A 19,336-nucleotide genomic window follows, 5' to 3' on the forward strand; every position below is an offset into this window, starting at 1 on the left:
TTCAACACAGTGCTTATTAGTACATAAGACACAATAAGTGTTATATATTTTTATTTTCCACTTCAAATGTATGATTACAAAGTAGTTTCAACACGTTCTTGTCACTGTCGCTACCAAGAAGGTTAACATTAATGCTATCCAGTTAAATAATTGTTTGAGGCTATAAATCTTTTCTGAGGAATGTACTAAATTCTAAATACAAAATTAAATATTTTAAAAAAATTAGTATCAGTGACATTCCTGTTACTGCTTTTCTAATTAGCAATAGCAATTTAAAATGTAGTTTATCCAGATATTGCAATTTCTGTTAGTTGTGTTCCCTTAATCTTTTTTGGTAACTTAGGAGAAAATAGGTGTCTGGCTTTTTTGTTTGTTTTTTGATCCACCTTTTTCTAAACGTTACGCTCACTCTTTTTTAACATGTTGTTGCTGGCTAGATATAGGGTATTCTTTCCTTTGGGGCCTGTTTTGAGAACTGGCCATGACTTTTGCTGTTTTTCTTACATGGTAGATTAGCAATAGGTCACACTCCCTTGAGAAGCCCTTTTGTTTCAACTTCAGTCTTTACTTTCATTAACTTTTCCAAGGAAATGGATCTGTTCATGAAGACTGGCCTGACTGACTTCAGAATATCTCTATTATTCAGTGGTTTGTTTTATTTTTCTGGTTGCTTTGTCTGAGCGTAGGCGTAAATGTTACTCATTGCACAGCTGTGATGGTGAAGTAAGTGTAATGGAATAAAAACTGAAAAGAACTAGAAATCCCACCACAGATTGTCTTTCAATGAAAGATTCTTTTTAACTGCTTTAAAAAAACTAAAGAAATCTTATAAACATGGAAAACAATTAAAAAACCAACCTTATCTTATGCCCATACTGCTATGAAATGGTGTGCCAGGTTCTAAAAATAGCCACTCTTTGGTAAGAGCACTACTTATTAATCACATTTGATTACTTTTGATGTCTCATTTGTACACAAAAGCATGACTTTTATTACTTCTCTTATAACCAAAGTAGAGGCTAGGATTCAGACCTGGTCTGAGTCAACTAACATAGTTTATATTATTTATTTTACAGCAGTTTAAGATTACAATAAGAAATGCCCTAAGAATGAGATATAATTTTTCACAAAGTATGCATTTGTGGTAGTCTAGACTACCACATGTATCAATATACCTCCAACACTAAGCATAATTAGGAAATCTCTGTATTTGGAGTTATAATATGATATTACTGTAAACTAAAAACTCATGTTGAGTACTGGACATTGTCCAATGTTTATTTTATATGATTCATTCTGAGTTTCTGACTGAGATCATTCTCTCTGGCCATGTGCATTTCTCCTGGGGCCCATAAAATATACAGTAACTTAATTTCATGACTGCACTATTTCTGCTTCCCTTCCTGAAAAAGGAGAAATCATTCAGATCAGTTTTCAAATTGCCTTATAGAGCACAACTTTGGAATATTTTAAAAGTAACTCCTTTGTTCTAAAACTGCTCTGTCTAATACAGTATCCGCTAGTCACGTGTGGATATCGAAAGATTAAAATATGGTTATTCAAATTGAAATATACTGAAAGTATAAAATACACACCAGATTTCGAAGGCTTGAAAAAAATAGTGTAACAGCTCATTAAACATCTTTATAATAATTACATGCTAAAATTCTTTTAAATTAAATTTCTTGGGGTGACAATGGTTAATAAAATTACATAGGTTATATGCTGAAATTTTGAAATTATAAATTTATTGGTTTAAATAAAATATGTTGCTGATAAAATATATTCTTAAAATAAATTTAACGGGCCGGCCCGGTGGTTCAGGCAGTTGGAGCTCCGTGCTCCTAACTCCGAAGGCTGCCGGTTCAATTCCCACATGGGCCAGTGGGCTCTCAACCACAAGGTTGCCAGTTCAATTCCTCGACTCCCGCAAGGTATGGTGGGCTGTGCCCCCTGCAACTAGTAATGGCAACAGTACCTGGAGCCGAGCTGCGCCCTCCACAACTAAGACTGAAAGGACAACAACTTGAAGGTGAACCGCACCCTCCACAACTAAGACTGACAGGACAACAGCCTGACTTGGAAAAAAAAGTCCTGGAAGTACACACTGTTCCCCAATATAGTCTTGTTCCCCTTCCCCAATAAAATCTAAAAACAAAAAATAATAAATAAATAAGTAATAAATAAATAATTTCACTTAGGAGTTACTTAGAAGAAAGGTTGGCACAGTAAAATTATTTAAAGAAATAATGTCCAGAATAATCCCAAATTTGGTGAAAGACATAAATTTACAGATTTAAGAAGCTCATTTAACCCTAAGTAGGATAAATTCAAAGAAAACTGCCCAGGCAAATTACAATCAAACTGCTGAAAACCAAAGGAAAGAAAAAATCTAGAAATTAGCTGGAGTAAAATAACATATTGCATATAGGGCAACAAAAATTTGGTTGATTGTGGATTTCTCATCAGAAACCATGAAGGCTAGAAACATGAAAATATTTTAAAACATTTTTGAAGTGCTGAAAGCAAAGATTTGCCATCTCTGAATTCTATGTCCAATGGAAATATCTCAGGAATAAAGGTGAAATGAAAACATTTTCAGATGAAGAAATGTGAAGTGAATCCATCACCAGTAAATCTGTTCTAAAAGAAATGTTAAATGCTAAAGGGAAATAATATTAAATAATACTAGAGGGAAACCTGGAATTTCAGGAATGAAAGAAGAGCAAAAGAAATGGTAAATAGCTGGATAAGTATTAAAATACTATTTTTCCACTTAAGTTCTTTAAAATATGTATGAGTTGAAATTGCATCATTGTCTTTTGGAGTTTTCCATATATGTAGATGCAGATGTAATACACATTATACTGATAACAAAAAAGGGAGAGGGTAAAGGAACCTATATGATTGTAAATCTTCTATATTTTAATTGAAGTGGTAAAAATTAACTCCAAATAGTTAGACAATGAAAGGTTAGCAATGTATATTATTATTCCTAGAGCAAATATTTCTTTAAAAGATTGATATTTTTAAAACCCAATAGATAAATTAAAATAGAACACTAAAAAATATTTGAATAATCAAAATAAGGCATAAAATGTGGACAAGAAGATGCACACAGAGGGAATAAACAGAAAACAAATAATTAAATGGTACACCTAAATCTAACAAAAGCAATAATTACATTAAATGTAAACAGTCTAAACCAACCAACTAAAAGGCAGAGATTGTCAGACTGCATTAGCAAGATCCTAGTATGTGCTATTTACAATAAATTCACTTCAAATATACTTAATTTGTTAAAATTTTAGAAATGGAAAAAGATGCAAACACTAGTCAGAGAATGTTAGAGTTCCTATATTAATATCAAAGTAGACTTTAGAACAAATAATATTGCCATGAATGAAGAAGGACATTACATAATGATTAAAAGGTCAATTCATTATAGCAATTGTAAATGAGTAAATACAATTTTATTGTAAAAGAAATTAGGAGCCTTGAGAAATGCTAATTTCAAGTTTAAGGTAAGGGATGTACAAAGTGGACCCAGTAACATTTTAAAGACTAATGGAATTATATCAAAAGGTCACAGGAGCTAGCTGGAAGGACTCCCCCTGGCCAAATATGGAAAGTTTTGACAGTTTGAGCATCCGTAAGAATAATGAAGAATTGACTAAACAGGTTCAAAACATAAAAATTCATGAGTCCGTAATGATACTCAATACCATCTCATCTGTCACTGTTGGAGTTGGCTATTATACATTTCTTGTTCCAAAACCTAGTAATTAAAGGTAAATAATCATTTACTCTGTTTCTGCAGTGGAACTAATTTTTAAGTACAAAACAACACCAGTGGGTAAGAGAAAGTTCTTTAGAGATAAGAAAGACAGTTAATAAATGTAGAGGGAAGAATATAATTACAAAACTGTCATTTTTCAACTCTCAATTAAATGATTGATTCAGAGAATAATCATAACTGGATGCTAAAACCATTAAGGGGAAGATGTCAGAGCATCAACCCATAGGCTATGTTCTGGTTGCAAAAAGATAAATATAACTTTCCACCTTAACTCTGTGACCTTATTACCTCTAATAGTAATGCACTACACATTATGTGCCTGAATAAAAAAGCATTAACTGTGAAGAATTCTTGCCAAAATGTTAATATAATTATATTCCACCTTTAGATTAAAATTCCCGTTTGTTTACTGGAAATAAAAAACAGTTGAAGGACACCATGTGAAAATAATCAGGTAAATACAGAAATTGAGAAAATTGGCTTGGACAACTGATTAGGTCTCTCCAACAAGTTCAAGGTCAAGAAAAAACATGGGAGCCAGGTACTGTGCTTTGTTTTAAAAATGTTTAGAGACAAACAATGAAGTACAATGCATGTTCCTTAATTAGATTTAGATTTAAACAAACAAGATCTAAAAGGCATTTTTGGGTCAATAGGGGAAATTTGAAATCTGGCTGTTAGATGACATTAAGATAACATTGTTAATTTTGTTAGGTGTGAAAATTGTATTGTGATTATGTGATAAAATAATTCCCTTTTTAAAAAAAATGCATTCTGAAGTATTTAGAGGTAAAGAGCTTAAAGTAAATTCCTTTTAAAATAGATTAAATAAACCAGGAAGAGTTGGGTAAACCCTCCACCCCAAATATTCTCTATATTCTCCCCACCCCAAATGTTCTGTATATTCTTTCCTTCCGTTGCTATTAACGTCACTTGCTGAATTATTAAAACAGACTCCTAACTTCTCTCCTTGACCCTAGATTTTCTTCTCTCAAGTCATATACATATAAATACTTTCTTAAATATTGCCTTCAAGTTTTTCTCTATTTAAAAATATTCATACCCACATTATTTATTCATATCTGCAGTTTTTCTTCATAGAAAATTAGTATCCTCTAGCATTCAGAACTTTTGTGACCCAGCTCATTTCAGCTTTATGCCCTTTCCTTTGGCTGTTTTATACCCAGAATGTGCCACCGTTTTTCCACCTACTCAATGTTTTTGTTGTTTTACTTGTGGTAAAATACACATAACATGAAAGTTACCATCTTAACCATTTTTAAGTGTACATTTCAGTGACATTAAGTACATTCACATTGTACCATTATCCATCTCCAGAACTTTCTGATCTTGCAAAACTTTAACTTTATCACCATTAAACATTAACTCTTCATCATTCTCTCCTCCAGACCCTGGCAACCACCTTTCTATTTTCTGTCTTTGTACATTTGACTACTCTAGGGACCTCATATACGTGGAATCGTATAGCTTTAGTCCTTTTATTTCTCTACGTGCTCAACTTTTAAATCAGATCCTGGGCCTCCAGGAAGCCAGCCCTCGTAATCCCACCTACACTTACCTCGTTTGGTTTTGCTCCACACACACAGCTCTTCTGATTCTCCAAACATTTTAGGCTCTTAAGTAATTGCCTTGCATAGACCTCTGATTGTCTCACTTATATTTGTTGCCCCAATTAGATGACTAGATCTTTGACTCATAAAATCTTGTGTCTAATATTTAAATCCATCTCTTTGATTGCATATCAGATACCCCACAAACTCCTCACATATGGCAAGTATGATACCGAATGTATCATCTGCCTGCTACTTCCTCTCTGCTTTCTCCTGTATACTCTATTTCAGATTATGTCTATACCATACATTCATTTTACTAATCAGAAGCCTGGAAGTAAGTAATTCTACATTTTTCCTCTCAATGAATTCAATACTCATGTTAATTCCATCCCATCAATACCTTGTAGTCTCCAGAGTCACTTCTACTCCAGTCCATCAGCATATCTCACCTGGATGTCTGTGATTGCCTGTCTCCTAACAGATCTCCTGGCTCACTTCCCTCCATTTGTCTTCTATACTCAGGAACTATGAGGCATCTTTATATTTTTTGTTTATATTTTATTTGTTGTTTATTTTATAAAACAAAAATATTTTTGTTTATTATATTTTTTATTTATTACAAAAACAATACATGTTTATTCTAGAAAGCATTTGATAATAGATTTTCTTTGTCTTTTTTTGTTAATAGATTTTCAACACCTCCTTCTCAGACAAAAACTTCATCAAGGATATAGAACATCTGAATTAACAAATTTGTGCTAAGGGACATAAAAGGCTGCATACAATAATTAAAATATACATATTTTTTTCTCAAGAAATAGAGAATGTATTTTTGGAACATTTACAAAAATTGATCATGTCCACAAACAAAACTTCAACAAATTTCAAAGAATAAGCATTATTCAAAACTAGATCTCTAACTACTACCTACTTAAGTTAGAAATATAAAACAAGGTAAAATAGAAGCAAAAATTCTTATACACTTGAAAACAAAAAAATGTGCTAAATAATTATGAACTAAAGAAACTTATAATGGATTTTAAAAATATCTTGAATGGAAGGAGGAAAACACTGCATTTCAAAAGTTGCGGAATGCAGCAATTGAGGTACTTCAAAGGAATTATATAACCTTAAATACTTGTTAGAACAAACAAAAAAAAAAGACTCAAAATAAATGAGTCAAGTGTTCATTTATGAAATTTGAAAAAGCCCAACAGAATAAGTAGTAGAAACAGCTGAAAAAGATAAGAGCACATAATAATGAAGTAAAAAATATGGAACAAAGAAAAAATCAACAAAGGTGTAACTTGGTTTTTTGAGAAAACTAATAAAATAAACAAAACTCTGGCAGGATTGGTCAAAAGTAGAGCAATGATAATTTTATTAATAAAAAGGGGACATAGAATAAAGTAGAATTTTAAAAGATGAGATTTTTGATTACTGATTCAATCGCCTTACTAATAATTGGTCTATTTATATTTTCTATTTCTTCCTGATTCAGTCTTGGTTAAGTTGTATATTAAGAATTTTTCCATTTCTTCTAGGTTGTCTAGTTTGTTGTTGTAGGTATATTGGTAGATGTCCAGTTGTTCATAGTAACCTGTTATGATCCTTTGAATTTCTGTGGTATCGTAATATCTCCTTTTTAATTTATAGTTTTGTTGATTTGGGTTATTTCTCTTTTTTCATTGATTAGTCTAGCTAAGGGTTTGTCAATTTTTTGGGGTTTTCAAAGAACCAACTCCTTAGTTTGGTTAATATTTTCTGTAGTTTTCCTCTTTTCTATTTCATTTATTTCCGCTCTAATTTGTATTATTTCTTTTCTGCAGCTAACGTTGGGCTCAGTTTGTTCTTTTTTTAGTACCTTAAAGTGTGGTTAGGTTGTTTATTTGGGATCTTTCTTGTTTATTAATGTAGGTGTTTGAGGTTATGAATTTTCCTCTTAGAACTTCTTTTACTGTGTCCCAAAGTTCTGGAACATTGTGTTTCCATTTTTGTCTGTCTCAAGAATCTTTTTTATTTCCTCTATAATTTCTTCTTTGATCCATTGGCTGTTCAGCAGAGTGTTGTTTAATTCCAATGTGTTCATGAATTTTCTAGTTTTCCTCGTTATTGATTTCTAGTTTAATGCCATTGTGGTCAGAGAAGATACTTGGTATGATTTCAATCTTCTTAAATTGCTAAGACTTGTTTTGTGGCCTAACATATAGTCTATCCTCAAATATGTTCCATGTGTGCTTAAGAATGTGCATTCTGCTGTTGTTAGAATGTTCTGCATATGTTATGTCCATTTGTTTTATAGTGTTGTCCAAATCTACTGTTTCTTTATTGATTCTCTGTCTTGATGATCTGTCCAATGTTGACAGTGGGTATGAAAGTCCCCAAATATTATTGTAATACTATTTATTTCTCTTTTATCTCTGTTAGTTTTTGCTTTATATATTTAGGTGCTCCAAAGTTGGGCACATAAATATTTACAATCATTATATCTTTTTGATGTACTGACCGCTTTATCATTATATAATGACTTTCGTTGTTTCTTTTTACCATACGAAGTAAAGCCCAGGAGCAGATGGCTTCATTGGTGAATTTTACCAAACACTTAAAGAAAAATTAACACCACTACATCCCAAACTCTTTAAAAAAAAATCGAAGAGGAGGGAACACTCCCAAATTCATTTTTTGAGGCCAGCATTTTCCTGATTCCCAAACCAGAAAAGAACACTGCTAAAAAACAAAACTACAGGCTAATATCCTTGATGATTATATAGATGCAAAAACTCTCAATAAAATACTAGGAAACCAAATTTAGCAGCACGTGAAAAGAATCATTCACTATGATCAAGTGGGAATTACCCAAGGGATGTAAAGATGGTTCAACATATGCAAATCAGTCACTATGATACATCACATCAATAGAATGAAAAAAAATCCTATGATCATCTCAATAAATGCAGAAAAAGAATTGGACAAAATTCAACATTACATTCATGATAATAACTCTTAACAAATTAGGCATAGAAGAAACATATCTCAATATAATACAGGACTTATATGAGAAGCCCACAGCTAAAATCGTACTCAATGGTGAAAAGTTGAGAGCTTTTGCTCTAAGATTAGGAACAACACAGGGGCGCCACTTTCTTCACTCTTATTCAATATAGTACTAGAAGTCTGAGCTAGAGCAATCAGAAAGAAAAAGATATATGTGGAAGCACTGGTGGGGCAAGTTTTAATTGGAGGAACTTGGAGCTTGGCCATTTATGGTAAGAAGCTTTAGTATTGGATCTTCCTGGACAACAGACCATTTGTTTCTGAAAGTGTTCCAGTGTTCAAATTCAGGTCATGTCCCAATCCTTTGGTTCTGTGGGGAGGGGCACGACTTTGGTTTCGGGTTCAGCTGGCAAACAGGGGTACCACATGAGCAGTGCTGTCTGTGTAAAAGTAACTCAAGGATTGTATTAACGGCTGATCTGCTTTAAGCGAGCAGAACCAGTTTTAAGATGTTCAGTGTGATTTGTGTGCTATTTCAACAGAAAAAACAAAACACCAAATATTTTCCAACAATTTAAACAAAAACAAAGACTTATATACAAAACTACGAGAATTGGTTCTCAATGGTTGGGTGTGTAACTTGAATTTTTAATGAATTTATAATACCCCGTTAAGGAAATATAGATTGTGTGCATTGTCCCCCACCCCCACCAACTCGTAGTCCCTAGCTCTCTACAGATTCAATTTTTGTTACTACTTTCTTGTATATCTTACCTTTCCAGGTGTTTCTACATATTCAAGTGGGTGAATGTGAGTGTGTGTGTGTGTGTGTGTGTGTGTGTGTGTGTGTGGTGTTGCCCTTCTCTCTTCCCTGAAATGGTAGCATATTAAACACTTTTTCCTTGCTTTATTTCCTTTTTTAAAATATATCTTGGAGATCACTTATTACTACATATCATTTGCCTTATTGGTTTTTTAAAATTGTGGTATGTATGGTAAGATACACATAACATGAAATTTACCATCTTAACCAGTTTTAAAGTGTGCAGTTCAGTAGTGTTTATTCACATTATTGTACAATCCAGAAATTTCTCATCTTCCAAAACTGAAATTCTATACCCATTAACCAATAACTTCTCATTTCTTTCTCCCCGCAACCCCTGGAAACCATAAATCTACTTTCAGTTTCTATGAATTTGACTACTCTAAGTACCTCCTCTAAGTGAAATCATACAGTGTTTGCCTTTTTGTGTCTTTCTTGTCTTGCTTAGCATAATGTCCTCAAGGTTCATCCACATTGTATCATCTATCAGAATTTCCTTCCTTTTTTATAGCTGAATAGCAAATAGTTCATTGTGAGTTTATACAGGTTTCCTCCAAAGTAGTGTTCCTCTGAAAACTTTTGTTAAGCCGAAATGGCATTAAGAAGCAATTTACCTTTAATTTGTATGGAAAAAATTTTGAGTGCTCCCAGATCCCAAAAATAACCTACCAAATCATACCAAATATGCTTAATTATGTCCAGTTTTACACTAAGCATAACACCCTGCGAGCTCTCTTAGGCCTTTATAACACATCTTGCTAATGGATCCACCAAATAAATGTAGGTAAAGCACAAATACTCACAGACAGTTGAAGGCTTGATGCTGAGATTCGGAGTGAAGTTCCTGGGGAAGGAGCTTGGTGGGGCCACGCCAGCCGTGCTGCCTCTATAACAGCTTGCTGCAGAACAAATGCTGAATGCTGTTTTCACTTTTCACCTTTTTACATAAAAGCGAAAATTCTCTTCGGATTTCTCTCAGTTAGCGAAAACAGGTACTAACGTAGGTCTTCTGTAAAAGCGAAGTGGCCTAACATGAACTTTTGAAAAATGGGGATACCTGTATCACATTTTGTTTATCCATTCATCCTTCGATGGACATTTGGGTTGTTTGCATATTTTGGCTGTTGTGAATAATGCTGCTATGAACATGGGTGTACAAATATATCTTCAAGGTCCTCTTTTCAATTCTTTTGGAATCCAAGAAGTGGGATTGCTGGATCATATGATAATTTTATTTTCAATCTTTTGAGGAACTGCCATACTGTTTTCCACAGCGGCTGCACCATTTTACATTCCCACCAGCAGTCCACAAGGGTTCCAGTTTCCGTACATCCGTGCCAAACCTTGTTCATAGAAGCCATACTAATGGGTGTGGTTTTGATTCGCAATTCTCTAATGATTACTGAGTGATTACTGAGTGATGTTGATCATCTTTTCGTATGCTTGTTGGCTATTTTTATATTTTAACAGTATTATATGCAAAAACTCTAATTTATTAAATTAATGTCTTGGTTAAATAAACTTTCTCAGTTGCTCTTAAAAACTACAACAAATCTCCTGTACATTTTCCTTGTTTAAATTTAAACCTTTTCATTATGAAATTTCAAATATGCACTAAAGTAGACAAACTAATATAAAGAACTTCATGTACCTCTGAGCCAGCTTCAACAGTTATGATCTTTGGCCAATTTTGTTTCACTGATACTCCTACCTACATCCCCCACCCAACATTTTATTTTAAAGAAAATCCAGTTGTTGAATCATTTAGTTTAGAAGTAGTTCCCTAGGTAGCTTTAAAATTGTAATACTGTTTGTGTACACATACAAATACATCTGTAAGATAAATTCCAAAATGTGGATTTCCTGGGTCAAAATGGACCTGAATTTTACATGATAGATATTGCCCACTTGTCCTCCACAAAAATTGTGTGAATTTATTCTGCTATCAACAGTAAATCAAAGCAACTGTTTCCATGTGTCCTCATCAAAACAGCATATTGTCAAACTTTTAATCTTTGCCTTTATGTGAAAAATGGTATTGGAAAGTTTTACTTGATATTGAATATTTCCTTGTACTTTAAAAAATCATTCATTTTTTTTCTGTGGAAACCTATTTTTTTCTGTCTATTTTTTTTTTCTGTGGAAACCTTGTCTATTTTTCTGAGTTGTTGAACTTTTTCTTACTGCTTTTTTTTTTTTTTAGTAAAGAAAGTAGACCGTTTTTTTGGTCAATACATTTCTCAATCTCCAATTTTATGACTTCTGTAATTTAAATGCTATTTGGAAAGTTTCTCTCCACTCCAACTTTCAATTTTTTTCTCCCATGTTTTTTTCTAGTATTTTCTTTTTTTTTTTATTAAAGTTTATTGGGGTGACAATTGTTAGTAAAGTTACATAGATTTCAGGTGTACAATTCTGTATTACATCATCTATAAATCCCGTTGTGTGTTCACCACCCAGAGTCAGTTCTCCTTCCATCACCATATATTTCTAGTATTTTCGTATTTTTTTACATGTAAATATTTGCCCTATTTATAATTTTTTTGATATAAAGATGTCAAAGGCATCCAGTGTTTTCCCAATACATATCTAGACTAGTAGGAGACATAAGTTTTCATTCTGCAATAAGAACGCAGATATGGTTACAAAATCAAATATCCTTAAAGAGATCATTTATGCCCAGGGTAAATGACCTATATTACATGCTTTGCAGATTTCAGGTTTTGGTTCAGGCAATGGGAGAAGAGAATGAAGACAAGGAGGAAAGGAAACGATGCCGAGATAAGACTGGAGTGTCTTAAACAAAGGTTAACTTTTCCTAATTCACAACTAATAAGCGCAGTGAAAATCCTAGTGAGCACCCCAGAACGTGCCAGGCTTCATGTCTGGATTCAGTGGAGGCCAATCCAGGCAAGGACCGACTCCCCGAAGTCTGGTGAGCTGACACCACCTTCTCATAGAAGCCCCTGAGGACCCCTCCCCAGGCCGGGATGGACTCTGTGGACTCCAACACCTTGGGTCTAAAGGCCGGCGCCAGAGCCACGTGGCGCGTCAGCAAAGCCGAATCACAGGTGTCTCGCGGAAGGAAAACTGGCTGCTCCTTCCGTTCGCGGCGTGCGACGTCGTCACCCGAGGGGCGGCAGAAGCCAGTCTTGACTTCTGTGCCTCAAGTCCCGGACTCCCGGGGAAACCTCCGCGTCACGGTCTCGCCAGTCCTCACCCAGAACACGCGTCGCGGGGCGGGGCAGGGCGGAGCCAAACCCCGAAGGGCTTGAATTAAGCTGGAGGCGGGGCAGTGCCGGAGGCGGGACGGGGCGGGGCCGAGACCAGGGCGGGGCCGAGGCGGTGCCAAACAGGCCCGGGGCGGGCGGAGGCCGGTGCCGGAGGCCAGGGGCGGGGTCTCCAGCGTCGCCGGCCCCGCCTCCTTGCCCACTTCCCCTCGCCCCCGCGCCCCCGCGTGGCCAGCCCAGCCGTTTGCCGGGTCCGGCGGGAGGCGGCGGCTAAGGCCTTCCCGCCTCTTGCCGCGTCTCTTTCGCGATCTCGGCCCGTCAGCAGGCCTGCACCCGGCCGCAGCGGCGAGGGAGGAGGACACAGCTGAAGCGGTGCCGGAGCCGAGGTGCTGAGGGACGGTGGCCATCTGCGGAGAGATGCTGGGCGTGGCAGCAGGAATGACCAACAGGTAAGGGCCGTGCCCCCGCCCCGGCCGCCGGGCGCTGAGCACGCGCCACGTTGGTGGCGGGCCGCTCCCCGGGCCTTCTCACTGGCGTGGGTGCAGGCCTTTCTCCTCGCGCCCCTTCCGGCCGGGCCGAGCCCCTCGCGGGACAGTCCCGACGCCGGGGTCGCTCTCCCGGCGGTGCTTCCGCACTTCCCCTCAGCGCGCTCTGGAGCCCAGGGGCTGGCTTGTGGTTCCTGAGATATTTTAATAGTTATTGTGGATGTGTCCCATACATTGTAAGCGCTTTGAGGGCTAAGACTGCCTCAGCGCTTAGCAAAGTACTCAACAACAAATATTTGCTGAGTAAAGAACTTACATTTTAGCAGTTGGAATATAATATGGACCATCGATTCTCAAACGTTTTGGTCATAGCACCCATTTTAAAAATAAAAGAACTTTTGCTTATGATGGTTATGCCTATAGATATTTCCTGTATTAGAAATAAAAACAGATATTTTAAAATATTCATTTAAAAAACAGTAACTTCACGAGAATGGTAGCATACATAACACATTTTTTAATGAAAATAGTATATTTCTAAACAACAAAAAGAAATTCATGCGACGAGTGGCATTCTTTTACATTTTGCAAATCTCTTAAAAGTCTGGCACAGTAGGAGACAACTGGATTTTCCTGTCTCTTTTGCCTTTAGTTTATTGAGACGTTTTGATTGAACTATATGAAGAAAATACAGTCTTACACAGATATATAAGTGGAAAAGGGAGGACTATTTTAGTAGATTTTTCAGATAATCGTGGTATGCTTTGTTACTACACCAAAATTAGATAAGTGGTAGTTTCTTAAAGATTAGTGTGGATGTGGCATCTGAAGCCTTACCATTGAAATTTTCACACTGTACATTAAAATTCATTGGTCTGTTCTGCAGTTTGAATGGACTGGTTACCCATTGTAACGTCTTATATTTGTCATTTGGAAAATATTGATTCACTGAGTTAGGCAGATCTTACAAATGCTGACACATTTCATTATACAATATCACTAAATAACATTTGTTAATATACACCACTGATTTCCTTAGAAACGTCTTTAAGTATTGAGAAGCTGTCAAACTCAAGGTGGTAGATACAAGTTTTCCAACATTTAATTTTAATTGAAAGTTTGATTTTTTATTATTAGTAGACAATTATTATCAATTGTTTTCCTCAAAGTGAGAGGCTCATTTTATTCAGTTTCAAGAAATGTCTGCCAAATAGTAGTCTAAAAACCATGGTTTGTCTGTGATTGTACCCAGTAAAAATGGTGTCATGAAAAAAGCATTTAATTCATCTCGTCACTCAAGCACACATGTGCTTTTCCTGGAGACAAAATTGCCTTACCTTGGTATGTAGCAGAAGTGTTTTCTGCATACCTCTCTTCTCATTACAAATAACAAAAATGAAGGTCAAGGGTCAAGATTTAATAGCATTCAGAATTTGTACTGCTTCATCAAGGGAATTTTTCTTTTTAAACATTTATTGAATATTAAGTTGATACAAAATTTAAAATATGTAAGATACAGAGAATAATGATACAATGGATATGCTGTGTAAATAAAGAATATAATGGTTTCCTTTTAGTGTCTCTCCTAATCCCATCCCCCTTTTCATTAGCAATCCCTTACTTTTTTTTTTATATTAAGTACATTTATATTGTTGTGCAACCATCACCACTGTCCATCTTCAGAACTCTTTCAATCTTGTAGAACTGAAACTCTTTACACATTAAAAAGTAACTCACCATTCTTCTTCCAGGGGTCAGCCCTTGGTGACCCCTGTTCTATTTTCTGTCTCTGATTTTTACTATTCCAGTTACCTCATATAAGTGGAATCATACAATATTTGGCTTTTTGTGACTGGCTTATTTCACTTTGCATAATGTCTTCAAGGTTCATCCATCTTCTAGCACGTGTGAGAATTTCCTTCTTTTTTAAGGCTGAATAATATTCCATTGTATGTATAAACCGCTCATTTGTTTTGTTTACCCATTCATCTTTTGATGAGCACTTGGGTTGTTTTCATGTTTTAGCTTTTGTGAATAATCTGTGAACATGGGTGTATATTCTTTCATTGAAATTTTTATTGATGTAATTGTAGATTCACATGCAGTTGTAAAAAATAATAGAGATCCAGTGTGTCCTTTACTCAGTTTCCTCCAATGATAACATTTTGCAAAATTGTAGTACACTATTGTAGCCATGATATTGGCGGTAATACAATCCATCAGATTTGTCCAGTTTCACTTGTAGTCATTTGTGTGTGCGTGTGTGTGAATTTAGTTCTGTGTAATTTTATCACAAGTGGAGGTGCATGCGTCTGCCACCACAGTCAAGATAGAGAGCAGTTAGTTCTATCCCCAAAGGATCCCTCATGTTGCTATTTTGTACCCATACCCACCTCCATGTTTTCCTTCTGCTCTTCCTTAAATCCTGGAAACTACTCATCTGTTCAACAGTTCTAAATTGTCATTTCAGAAATGTGATATAAGTGGAATCATACACTATACAACCTTTCGGGATTGCCTCTTTTTTATTCAGCTTAATTCCCTGGAGATTTATCCACGTTGTTGCATGTGTCATAGTTTGTTCTTTTTTATTGATGAAGAGTGCTCCATGGTCTGGATATATGACAGTTTATCTCTTTACCTGTTGAAGAACATTTGGGCTGTTTCCAGTTTTGGGTTATTAATAATAATGCTACTATGAACATTTGTGGATAAGTTTTTATGTAAACATAAGTTTCCTTTTCTCTGGGATAAATGTCCAAGAGTGCAATTGCCAGGTTGTATGATGGACTTTTCCAGAATGGCTGTACCATTTTCATCAAGGACACTTAAAAGCGAAATTGGCTTTCTTTTCCTGCAAGTACGTGAAGAATTTGGTCACACTGCCACTGCCTTGATTAGTGCTAGGAGACTATCAGTTGTGCCCACCGTTGCGTTTGCACTATCAGTGAAAGTGTCAACACTGCAGAAGGCTGCAGCAACTTCTTAGGAACTTCTTAGCATTATTATGAAAATAGTTTTGATCTCTGAGACCTTTTGAAAAGGTCTCCGAGACCCCCTTCCCCCAGGTTTTCGAGACCAGGCTTTGAGAACAGCTGTTAATGACATAATCCTAAATGATGAGAGAAGTGCAGATATGTTGGATATTTAAAAATGAATATACGCATACAAAGACTTGTCTAAAAAAATGTGTACCGAATGCTTGTTGTAGTGTGTGCTTTCTAGTTTTGGGGAGTTTTAGTGGGATTTAATATGTAGGCCTTGAAGAACCACTATGGAAACAGCAACTTCCTGTCCTTAAGGATTTTCCCTGATGTGATGGCCACTGTTGTTACGAAGAGGGGAAGTGTCATGGCAGTGCGTGTCTCCATAAACGTCAGTGCTCTGTGCTCGCTTCGGCAGCGCAGAGACTAAAATTGGAATGATGCAGAGAAAATTAGCATGGCCCCTGCGCAAGGATGACAAATTCATGAAGCGTTCCATATTAAAAAAACAAACAAGAGCTTCAGTGCTCTATGCCTGTTTGTAGGGCGAGGAAATTGAACGCTTAACTTTTAAGAAACCTAATGAAAATTTGGTGGTAGAAAGATACCTTTCAGTTCTGGTTGTTCCGTGCCCTATATATTTAGAGAAAACTATCAGGACTGAGCTGTCTTGATATATATATATATCATATATATATATATATATTTTAAACCATCCCCATCCCTTTCCTTTGTGGTAGCCCCCTGGAACCATCTCCTGGGGAGCTCTTTCTCTTGCTAAAGGCGGGTGCAAATCATAGTGGAGAGCAGAGCTTTACTCTGGGAATCTCTATTTTCAGTAATGTTGAGTTTGTTTTTCAGATAATCATTAAAATAAACCTCAGTAGAGGGCATGTTCTTGCTAAGGTTGCACTTAAATAGAAGGAAAACATCTCAGACCATTTGTCAATTTTACATTTCTCATAATTATGTTTTAAGCTGTGGTTTCCCACCCACAGGAATACCATCTGCATTACATGCTGGACTGTTGCCATGTTGTCCTCTAAAAACTTTGGTTTTAAGATACTTGAGAGGCAAGAGCTGCACACCCTGTTGCCACATTCTGTACATTCTCCAAAAGCAGTGGTTTCCAACCCCCGCATGCCCACATCATCTCATCCCTTTTGTTTGATCTCATCAAACTTTTATTTCCGTACTGGAGCTCACTGGAGGCAAGGAGGGAACATTTTTCTTGCATCATTTTGCATGTTGGAGCGTATCTTGGAGTTTGATGAGTCTACAGTGACATTTAACACACGGGTTGGATAGCTGTGGATAAATCAGGCTCTGCTTAGTGTGTTCTGTGTGAGGTAGGAAAAAGGATGCTAGGAATTGAGTTTGAATGCCGACCAATGGGGGTGGGCGACACAGGACTCTGTTAGCATGCATAGAAGCCTGGAGCCTTACCAGGATATCTGAGAGTCAGGAAAGATAAAGGATAAAAAACACTTACAAAAAATACACACACACACACACACACACATCTTTGTACAGAAATGGAATCATAGTCATATTCTGCAATTGCTTTTTTCCCCAGGATTTTGGAAATTGCGGTAAAATATATGTAACAAAATTTACCATCTTTGTCGTTTTTCAGTGTACATTCAGTGGCATTAGTACATTCATATTGTTGTGCAACCATCAGCACCATCCATCTGCAGGACTTTTTCATCATCCCAAATTGAAACTCTGTGCCCAGTAAACAAGAATTACCCATTTCTGGCAATTGCCTTTTTTAAACTTAATAAGCTATCTTCAAGGTTTTCCTATGTGGTATATCTGGGTATCTACCTTGATTTTCACGGCTGCATAGTTTTTCACAGTATACATGTGATATAATTTATATAACTAGTCTTTGATGGACATTTGGGTTCCAGTTGTTTTATTACAAACACTTTGAATATCTATGCCAGTGTTTCTATAGGAGACTCTTGAGGATACAGTGGTGTGTGCATGGATGGTCGGGCCTGTGTTCTCATCCCAGCTCTGTCCCTCATGGCTCTATGGCCTAGCCAGTCAACCTCTGTAAGGCTCAGGTTCTTAATTTACAAATACCACCCATCTCAGAGAGTTGTTGTGACAATTAAATATGAAGGCAAAGATAAACATTTTTGAAAGGATGCAAATAAAATAATAATTGTTGCCACTGAAGAGGGAGTCTAGGGATGTAGGGAGTCTAAGAACCTAGAGTGAGAGGGAAGCTTTTTTTTTTTTAAAGATTTTATTGGGGAAGGGGAACAGGACTTTATTGGGGAACAGTGTATACTTCCAGGCCTTTTTTCCAAGTCAAGTTGTTGTCCTTTCAATCTTAGTTGTGGAGGGTGCCGTTCAGCTTCAAGTTGTTGTCCTTTCAGTCTTAATTGTGGAGGGCGCAGCTCAGCTCCAGGTCCAGTCGCCGTTTTCTAGTTGCAGGGGGCGCAGCCCACCATCCCTTGCGGGACTCGAGGAGTTGAACCGGCAACCTTGTGGTTGAGAGCCCACTGGCCCATGTGGGAATCGAACCGGCAGCCTTCGGAGTTAGGAGCACGGAGCTCCAACCCCCTGAGCCACTGGGCCAGCCCGGGAAGTTTTTTATTGTATGCTTTTTTATACTATTTTGATTTTTTTTTAACCATGTGCATGTAATAATTCTGAAAGAATTTAACATCAGGCTAGGAACCTAGTAAATGCTCTCTTAATGGTAACTGTAGTTGATGTTGATTTTTCCCACCACCCTGGTTCTTGCCTCATTCTTACAACTTGTGGTTTCACCATGTCTGTTAATGGCACTAACATATTGAGCTTTGGTTTCATCCTCTCCTTCACTCTCTATATTCACCACTATCTTGCTGAGTTCCTACCTTAAAATTTTCTTTTGAATCCTTTCTCTTTCTTACTCCTTTCTTACTGACTTCGTTTTCACCCTCATCCTGATTATCTTTCAAATGAATGTAAGGTAACAATATTAAGTCTGGGAAACATTTTAGAGAATGCAAAATCCCAGTGCATATTAAACATACGAAGTTGAACAAATAGTTTTTGGTGTGTTCCTATTTTTCATTTAAATGTTGATAAAAGTACAGATTATTTTAAAGAGGTTATGGAACACATATACTAAAAAGACAATTACAATAATATGAAGATCATAAAGATTTTAATATGTAACCTTAAAAGATAAGGACTTCTAAAAAACTTTTAAAACATAATTGCAACATTATTACACCTGAAAAATATTACTAATAAATAATTCTTTGATATCATCAACTACGCAGTTAGTGTTCAATTTTCCATTTATCTCAAACATCCATTTTATAGTTTTTCCAAATTGAGATCTAAATAAAGTTTATGCAATTTGATAGCTTGATAAGTCTTTTAGTTTCTTTTAACAGGTAGGTACTTCTTCCATCCTTTCTCCCCCTCTTGTGATTT

At 36.3% G+C, this 19,336-nt stretch overlaps 1 protein-coding gene and 1 non-coding gene across 2 annotated transcripts in view; both read left to right on the forward strand.

Annotated features, from left to right (window-relative positions):
- The first annotated feature begins 12,672 nt into the window (after nt 1-12,672).
- Nucleotides 12,673-19,336, forward strand: part of LIMS1 (LIM zinc finger domain containing 1) — a 150,099-nt gene continuing 143,435 nt past the window's right edge. The window contains exon 1 of the mRNA XM_033125176.1: nt 12,673-12,869. Coding sequence (XP_032981067.1) covers nt 12,838-12,869 — 32 coding nt within the window. The 5' untranslated portion in view covers nt 12,673-12,837. The remainder of the gene's footprint in view (nt 12,870-19,336) is intronic.
- On the forward strand, nt 16,292-16,394 carry LOC117033495 (U6 spliceosomal RNA). Its single transcript, XR_004424890.1, has one exon. It is a non-coding gene; the product is annotated as a U6 spliceosomal RNA (small nuclear RNA).

The sequence above is a fragment of the Rhinolophus ferrumequinum genome, chromosome 13 (genome assembly GCF_004115265.2).
Source record: "Rhinolophus ferrumequinum isolate MPI-CBG mRhiFer1 chromosome 13, mRhiFer1_v1.p, whole genome shotgun sequence".
NCBI lineage: Eukaryota > Metazoa > Chordata > Mammalia > Chiroptera > Rhinolophidae > Rhinolophus > Rhinolophus ferrumequinum.